We start from the raw sequence: 9688 nt of genomic DNA, 5'->3' as shown, positions 1-9688 counted from the left end.
CACAGCTCCCAAGTCTCCAGCTATGTGTCTGTCTATGAAAGCGCTCACAACAAAAACCCAATCCAACAGAAAAGTATTCTTGTTTAGAGTTGGTCTAATAGACACGGAAAGAATTTCTTTCATTCACATAAAACTCATACAAAAAAACATTGCTTTCTTTAAAGCATTAAATAATTTTACAATTTACTGGGTAAATATTACTTTCAGGAACATGGATGTGAGGAGTGACTTTGAGATTAAATAAGATCCCCCGCTGTATTTTTATTGTAGATGTACCTACGTTGCCAGTAGCGTACCTAGCAATGTGCACTAAGGTTTTTGTTACCTAAGAATAGAGGGGAAAAAGTCAAAGTTTTGCATAGGTGTCCCTCTGTTTCTGCTTTCCTAGTGTAATTTACCTGTAGGAAACCCAGTGTTGGCTACAGCTTTGTTGCCTTTCCTATCCAGACTTCGGACACTAAGGGTCGTACTATCCTAAGATAATAGCAGATACACCATACACGAAACGAGTATACATACAGAAGCATTTTGCTGTTTTTGCCATAAATATTTACATGACAACGTCAAATACATATATATATCTCTTAGAACTATAGAACAATAACTAAATGCTTTAAAAGTATGATGGGACTTGCCCTTTTACATTATTCCATGATCCAGTTTTACCGAGTAGGAAATACATGTTATGCGCTTATGTGGAGCCTCAATAATGCATGTTTACAAACATGAGTTAGAAATACCCATATATATGTTGTGTGGATACATTGCTTCCAAGTTTGTACAAATGCTCCACACAAATGGCGTATTCCGTCACGAGTTATTCAGCCATTACATTTTGACGTACAGCTGACTGAAAGTGAATTGGAGAGAAAAAAAAAAGGAAAACATTAGTAACATTGGTTTTAGGTTTAACAAAACAAATTACATATAAATTACAAAGTTATGTTCAATCTGAAACAATGTACTTTTGTGGATGGTTATCTTAGCACTGAAGTATGTTTATTACAATTTGTATATTAGGGCCCTACTTACCTTATCTGTGTTTGTTCTAATTTTGTCCAACCATTTCAATGTATGTACTGTAACAAGCACCATGGACATTGTTGGCAATATGTAAATAAGATGAATCTTTATTTTTAAATGCTTATTAAAGAGAAAGAAAGGACTGTGAAACCTGAACTTTTAATTAGAATAACTAAAATATATATATTTTTTTTAAAAAGATTACTAAAATTATACAGAAGGTGCACATACATCACCCACTCCACAATTACAGAAAATCCAATAATTTAGAGAGACACCGATTTTACTGAAAGCCTTCAGACAGCCCAATAATTTATTTAATAATGTCTGCCATAGATTGCACAACTTGGGAACTGCTTAAAGCCTCAAGATTCCAGTTATATCAGTTCAAGGTGCATAAACAATCTCTACTGAAGAGCTACTACTATAATTAAAACTGATCATTTCATCTAATTAACAACATATTAGCAGGTGTGGACGTGCTCTCTTTGGTGATATATTGTAACGCAAGTAGCTCAAGTTTGCTTTTAAGGGACACACGGTAAGGGTGGCCAAATATTTCTACGTCAAGGAAGACACAAATTGTATACATCACACAATGGGTAAGGAATTTTTTGAATAAAGATGTAAACACCTACTCCTAGAAAATGATTGTTCTAGTGAGGTTAAAAGTGGTTCTAAATTATTGTGACACTACCGAAGATCTTCTCTATTATGTCTTATGCTTGAAGAAGAGACCTAGATGGTCTCAAAAGCTTGCAATCCATTATATGTCAGCCAATAAAAGTATCATCTTTACCAAATTAGCTTTCTCTCTTTCTATGGCTAACACAATACAACTCCATATCTTTTTACTTCACTGAGAGGCGTGCAGATAAGCGGGACAGCCTTCCAGCAGATGTGTTGTGATTTTAAATGTATATGGGATAGGCATAAGGCTCCTGATCAAAAGACAAGACCAAGGACCTAAAAATGTTAGGGGTTTTTGCAACTGGAAAAAATACATAGTTTATGGGGAATGGCTGTCATCTGCCATCAAATTCTATGTTTCCATAACAGTACTTGAACTAACTGATAGAAATACATAGACATTACATTTAAATTAAACAAATAATGTTTTGCAACTCTCCTAGTTAACCAAGAAAGATGTTTTTAATCTATTCTCAAGCCAGGCAAGCAGGCAGAAATGATTGATCTTTCCCAAAAAGACATTATAAGCAATTATAAGTAAGCTGTATAATTGCACTCCTAATGTTAAGGATGTGATGTAAACTATTCTGTAAGGGAATAAGGTTAGCTAAAACCTTTATTTTAAGCAATAATGTAAAAACAGTTTAACATATTCATTTGAAAGTCAGCATTAAGTGTGCATGTATTACCTAGTTCGGGAGGACAGATGTGCATGGCAGCCTCTTAATTAGTTTATTTATACGAAATATACTCGATAAGTCTTGGAGGTATGTTTAATTTGGAGGCGTTTTCTATTGCTTTTTGTCCAAGGGCTTTCCTGACTGTGATCCGACAAAGCTGCGCCAAAGTTCTGGGCATCCCTGCAGAAGTTGAAAACTTTAAGATACTTTTGACAAAACGCAGATATTCACACACTGTACAAAACAGTCACAAAAGAATAATTAAAACAGTGCAATTTATTATAGTTATAGTTACTTCTGCTGCTTGTAATCGTAAATGATAGACTAGGAATCATATAAGCAGAGGACATAAATAACTTCAGAGAACTATGCAACAGGAATGGCATGACGATGACCTGTTGCCTATACAAGGCTATCAGCGAGTAGTTTCCAGGTCCAATGATGTAATGAGAAGCTTTGAAAGATGTAGGTGTAAACTATAAAGGGCTTTCTGGAGGAAACCCAAGTAATCTCACTTGTAATGTGTTTAAACTTCCTTGGAATGGAATTTTAATGTCATGTCAGAAACAGAAAAAGAACCCGAAGGAAGAAACACTTCTAAAAAAAAAAGTGTGCAAATCACTATAAATTGACAAACACTTTCAACAATTCCAATTCCAAACAATTCAACAATTAAAGCTGGTGCTCACAACATTACAAAGAACAATATTGCTCCTGATCAACATTAACTAAACTATAATGGACTAACTGGAAACATAAACATTATTCATAATAATTCAGCCCAAGCAATACTTACTTTCATAGTACTCAAAACATTTTGCAGTGGGGCTGTTTGGCCAGGTGTAATCAGAAGGCCTTTTCCCCCTGTTGTCTCTGGCATAAACGTTTCCTCCAAAATCAACAAGCATCTCAATCAGATCCTTGTTCTTCACCTTGGCAGCGTGGTGAAGGGCTGTTTCATGGAGTTTTGCTGCATTTACATTAGCTCCTGAGAACACAGCAAATTTAGAATCTGGAGGGGCTACGTGTAAATATTACTTGGTACCAGGTTTTTAATGTGTTCTCACACCAGTAAAAAGAAGAATCATCAACAGGACTTTTTCATTGCTAGCTATGGGGATAAGACCAGTTAGCACCAAGGAACACAAAAAGGGCTCTCTAGTGGTGCAAGTTTTGACTATTTCACTATATATATATATGGAATGTTTCTATACAATAAACATGATTACAAAAAGGCTGCCCTAGCATTCGTGTTGACTAGTTATAATAAAGTAAATTTGTGTTAAGTATGAAAAATCATAATGTTTTTGTTATTTATTTTATGTCAAATAGTCCTTGATTTTGAGCTCAGTTTCAGAATGGGAACTGAATCATTTGCAGTGTACGATGTTTTTTTAAAAAAAATATATGCTTATTTGTAAATTAAATTGTGTAAATAACCAAACTTTTTCTATACTCCTAGGTATTTGAATAAAATTAAGCAAATGTATTTGATACAAAGGTCGTTTTGTTCATAGCTCTTGCTTTATTATGAAATTATCCTTATAAATCACAATTTTATTTTTCTACAATAAAACATCATTTATGATACATAGATCTGGCCAACACATAAGACTTAATAGGAGAAAAGTTACAAAGCTATTTTTTTAGCACTACTTTCTGTGTTGGCCTTACTTTGAAATGACCGAGCAGAGATGAGACGGAGCTTGTCGTCATGTTCACTTCATAGTTAAAGGTATGGAATGAACGAATCTCGCACATACCTGCACAGAGTAAGGCTTTGGCACAGTCAAGATGCTCCCTGGCACAGGCTACATGCAGTGCGGTCCCAAAGTGGCAGTCATGAGCTTCTAGATTAGCACCCGCTTCTATCAAGAATTTCACACATTCAGGATTACCTGGAATAGTTTAAAGCTTACTCAAATATGTCCCAAAACATAGGAGGTTCCAGTGTATTTTCTTTTCACTGTTAGCACCCTATAAAATGCATGTAACATTGTTGTATTGTGGCAGGGAACATTGCAAGGCATTAGCTAATCGTACCAACTGGCACACTAACAGCGACGCACCTAAGAGCCAGGTTTTGCAGCAGAGGGGCAGCCAACCCCTACATCTGCCTAGGCCATTACATGCCTCTGTTCAAAAGTACTTAGACTGCCTGAAAAAGGGAATCCTATACTCTACCATAAAGCACCTAGAATGGTGTGCTCTAAATTGAAAGAAAAAAAGTATGCATAGTGCAAAAAGAAACCAAACTTTCTTTAACAGAGCATAATACATACCTAATCATTTTGAATGTTAAAGCAAAGTTTTTTGCCTTTTTTGGTGATTTGTTTCTTTACAAATGAAGTTTAAATGTAAGGTGCAGTACAATTCATGTTACTGCTAATCTCAGCGAAACAAAACAAATGCATATCGCACACCTATCCGAATTATGGAATAAATAGCTCTACAATAAATAACATAACTAAAAACAACTTGACTCCAGGGTCACATACCATTCATACACGCTTCATGAAGAGGGGAAGCAGTAAAAAGTGGAGGATTCACTTTCGCTCCATAATCCAAGAGCAGCTTCATGCACTCCAAGCTGCCAGAGGCAGAGGCGTCACAAAGTGGTGTACTTCCATCAACATTCCTAGCATCCACCTAATAAAGACATGAAATATATATACATTCAAGCATTGCAACTGCAAGTTGAAACTAAATTAAAAAGAAAGGTGTGAGAGAGAGAGAGAGAGAGAATTACAAAACTATGCTAGTGACGGCAAAATTCTAATTACTTGGGGCAAAAAAAAATGCTGATAATCCTTCTTTTTCTACGAACAGCCACAAACCTATGACTTAATCTGTTTAATTTATAAGGAGAGAGCAGGCCAATATTTGTAGTAATGGTAATATGTATAAGTGAAACATAAAGTTATCAGTAAAATAGTGCTAGTGTGTTAATCAGATCTGTCACAAGGAATGTGATTGATCGTACAGTCATTTATTAGAAACATATCTTAAAATGAGTGGCTTTGAGCACAGAACATGTATATTTATCTATTTTAGTATCATATACAAAAACTAAATCACCATGTGTTATGATTATGCCCAATACATGCTCTTAGCAACCCAGATGGCCAAGTGAAGAAATAGTTAATGCAAATGGATAATTGTGGCTGTGTGTTGTAAATATCATTACAAAATATATAATGTTACAAAACCTGGGCTCCTGCACCAAGCAGCAATTTCACACACTGAATGTGTCCCTGAAGACAAGCTTCGTGCAAGGGGGTTATGGAGTCCACAGTCACCAAGTTCACGCAGACTCCGGTCTCGATCAGCTGCTTAAGTTGTAACGTGTGGCCATGTCTTGAAGCATCATGAATTGGTGTTCGGTCAACCCAATTCCCTAATTAAGAAAACAAACGTCAAGCAGGGATTATTGTCACACAATTCAGCGCAGCACCGATGTTTAAGAAAGCCAAATATATTAAGATAATATTCATTGTGCAGAAAACGTAATTTTGAAACTTATGAGCAGTGTTCCCTCTAAGCTGTGCGCGCGCACATAACTTTTCGAGAGAGCGCACATGTCATACAATTGTGCGCACAGTACCTAACGGGGAGCTGGGGGGGGCGGGCAGTCCGTCCAGTAATGTCCGCCGATGGAGGAGCAAGCTCGGTTGGGGAGATCAAGGATCTCCCTCCAACCGGCTTAAAATCAATCAAGGGAGTGGGAGGTCTATTAATACAGACCTCCGATCCTGCTCCCTTCCGATGCGCGCGGCAACTGATGTTGTGCGTCGGGATGTGATGTCATATCCTAGCGCGCAGCACTGAAGCCCCGCCCACCACCTTCACTGCACCGGAAGGACAGGACACAGAAGAAGAAGAGGCAAGATGAAGAACGAAGAAGAGGAGGAGGAAAAGTACTAATATATAATATTGTTGTTAGGTTTTTTGTCCAATTTTGGTATGTTATTTTTAATAAAGTGTTTTTTTTGGTTTTTTTTTAAAGGGGGGGTCATTTTCAGTTTCGGTCAAGCGAATGCTGAATTTTCGGTCCAGAATTTTCATTTCGGTGCATCCCTATATACTAAGCCAGACACTGAAGCGGTAGGCCTACACCACATCAATGTTTAGCTTAGTATATAGTGATAAGGGTATAAGGGTTATGCTACATTATTGGCAATGTCTGGCTCAATGTATAGTGATAGGTGTTGTGCTGTGACTCAGTATATAGTGATAGGTGTTATGCTGCCCCACCGTGAATGTTTGCCTCAGTACATAATGATAGCAGTTATGCTGTACCACCGTCAGTGCGTGCCTCAGTATATAGTGATAGGTGTTATGCTGCCCCACCGTGAATGTTTGCCTCAGTATATAATGATAGCAGTTATGCTGTACCACCGTCAATGAGTGCCTCAGTATATAATAACAGTTATGCTGCACCACTGTCAATATTTGCCTCAGTATATAATGATAGCAGTTATGCTGCAATACCGTCAATGTGTGCCTCAGTATATAGTGATAAGTGTTATACTGTACCCCTGCCTAACGACAGAAGCTATGCAGTTTTTCCCAATAAAAAAAATAATTATATATATATACACACACACACACACACATATATATTGATCCTTTATGCAGCCTGGAGACCCCGCTCGTGATTCGCTCATAATTAACTTTTGCAGTGAGAATTTCACCTTTAAATTAGACCATGGAGTTGGAAATATATAGCTCCACCCCCCTTGCAATGTGATTTTTTTTCAGCTCCACCAACTTCGCTTTATATGGACTGTAGAAGCATATTGTAGGCACAAAATTTTGGCTCTGGGAAAAATTTTGCACAACAGAAATTTTCTGCGCACACCACCCAAGAAAAATTAGAGGGAACATTGCTTATGAGTCGTTTCTATGAGAAGCTCTGCGGAGTTACTCGCCACCACTGTGTAGATGGCATACATTTAATACAACCCCAGTGAATTGCTCCGTGCCCCTGGGTTCTGTACTAAATGGAGATCTGCTCTATCCAATTCCTGAGTGACAAAATCCCACGGTAGTCAATTATTTCAAGCAGAAATAACTATTCTTAGTTTTTTTTTGTTTTTTTTTTTAAGATGTGACGATTCCTGAAGCTCTAATAAACTGGTACTATACAAAAACCTTTAAAACTAGCAGATTACCATGTATGGCAGATTGGTAGTTTAGTGGGAAAAGGATTTAACCCCTTCGCACCCATGTCACTCTCGACCATCATGATGTTCACCATGATGGCATGGAACGTCAGTTCCGGCGTGAACTGCTACAGGCTCTTTAACGGTTTACAAGTGCTAGTTTTGACATGCAAATGCTGTGATTGTCCCTGATACCCAATATTAAATATTAAATAGAAATAAATTGAGCTAACCACATGAGAGCTAGAGCTATTTAATAATACGGCTTTGAATAATACTATTTGAAGCGCAGATGGCTTTACCAATTATAAAATGTATCTGTCTGGGCCTAATGCCAACAATCTTTCAACTTTCATTGTTAAAAACAATCAAGCGGTTGAATTGAATTCATTTTCATTTAGGCAATTAGGTTAAGGAAGCCTTGATACTTTTTCTGGCATATACTGCGGAAATCTGCTCATGAAGGGAAAAAAAGATTCTTAACAACAAAGGCATTTCTCATCCTAATGACAAGCTTTTTTTTCTGGCCACATATTATAAGTTTGTTTAACCACTCTTTTTTACGTTTATGTTTCCTACACACGTTATATAATGTTTTTATTCCAAGGGCAGATAGGTCGTTATTTTGATATTTTTTAATAAATGATTTTCTTTTTAAAATTTCTGGATCTTTCTAGTGATCAGTCTGTACGGTTTATGATGTCACGATGACATCTCTGAGGTCTATATATTTTTTTATGTCTTTCAGCACAAACGGTGACTTTACAGAATCATAGAATCTATGCCATGGAACACAAAGAAAGCCCACCTAATTTTAAAACACATTATATAATTCACATGGGTGGACTAAATAGTAAAGAGTGGGACTCACGCTTAAGAAAAGTGGTATATATTGTATTCATTTATGTAACTCATTTTTAAGCTCCTTAGTCGGATACTAAATATTTAGGAACATTTGGTGAGTTCAAAGGCAAAGCAATTAGTCAACGTGTGCACATTGATTGGTACCTGATAACACCGACCGTGTTTTCTAACTAAAATACCCTCTTACCAATGTCTCCAATTACAGGGCCCCTGAGAGCCGACGTGGTGGTTATAGGTGGGTCACCTATTTCCATGACAACGCAACCGGAAGCTTAGATGTGATCACCGCAAAAATGACAGCCCCGGTTTTCCTTCACAATCGACGATATCATCCACGTGACCGTTACAGGAGGCGCTTGCAAAGCATGTCGGGAGTAGTAGTTTCAGCTGGTGCTGCCGGTGCACTGTGCTGTTGTCGGGCCTGCAGGCAACAGCAGCAGTACTGTAATAGAATCCCGTCTGCTTTCCGGCGATGGTTATATCTGAGGGTGGGGGATTATGCCCTGCTGTAGTATACGAAGCAATCATACTTTTTGAATGTAACGTGGATGTTGGAATGTTGATTGGTTTTAAATCTACTAAATAGTCATGTTCAAATAATGACGCATCTGGCGTAACCTCGTTGCCATGGAAACGGATCTCGACCGTACACTCATAGCCTGAAATCATATATATAGCCTATATATATGATTTCAGGCTATGAGTGTACGGTCGAGATCCGTTTCCATGGCAACGAGGTTACGCCACATCGGTGAACATCTGATGATGGACCTCAAGTTGGTTTATAAACGTCAGAGCATATGTTTCTTTAGCAGTAGATCACGTTTACATTAATTTAGTCCCCCCACGCTAATGCTGTGTATCTAATGTGTTTGCATTTATTGACCTTCATGGACCCTAAATGTTTTTTACATTATGCTAGCCATTTAGGTACATCAGTAGACATCGCTCCTCCACGTAACTTTAACCTATGTGACTCAAACCAAAAGGTGTAAGCGTGTGCCGTATCAAGGATCCTATCAACCTGAGCAATACGTAAACACTAAAGTCTGCTATTAGTAAAGTTTACGAAGTCTATCTTTTGCTTACAGTTTGTATTACTTTATTATTAGCCTTTATTAATAAAGAGCCAACGTACACAGGACTGCTATGCAAAATGGTGGCCAGTCACACTTGAACATGTGGTCTTAGTGCTTTCGCTCACTGGGGTCTATTCACTAAATTTACAAATTAATTTCCAATCCCAATGAACTTCTGCTGCAGGAA

The 9688-nt window shown here is 37.6% G+C and overlaps 1 protein-coding gene across 1 annotated transcript; it reads right to left on the bottom strand.

Annotated features, from left to right (window-relative positions):
* Positions 1-354: 354 nt before the first annotated feature.
* Positions 355-8745, bottom strand: ASB13 (ankyrin repeat and SOCS box containing 13). The gene is made up of 7 exons (XM_053465059.1): positions 8610-8745; positions 5603-5790; positions 4892-5042; positions 4157-4291; positions 3190-3381; positions 2403-2573; positions 355-846 (listed from the first exon to the last, which is right to left on the bottom strand). The coding sequence occupies exons 1-6, from the start codon at positions 8674-8676 to the stop codon at positions 2446-2448; spliced, it is 861 nt and encodes a 286-aa protein (XP_053321034.1). The 5' UTR covers positions 8677-8745; the 3' UTR covers positions 355-846; positions 2403-2445.
* Between the last annotated feature and the right edge of the window lie 943 nt (positions 8746-9688).

This window comes from Spea bombifrons, chromosome 4 (genome assembly GCF_027358695.1).
Source record: "Spea bombifrons isolate aSpeBom1 chromosome 4, aSpeBom1.2.pri, whole genome shotgun sequence".
In the NCBI taxonomy this organism is placed as follows: domain Eukaryota; kingdom Metazoa; phylum Chordata; class Amphibia; order Anura; family Pelobatidae; genus Spea; species Spea bombifrons.
Note: the sequence above shows the minus strand (reverse complement) of the source record. Positions and strands in the feature narration are given on the sequence as shown.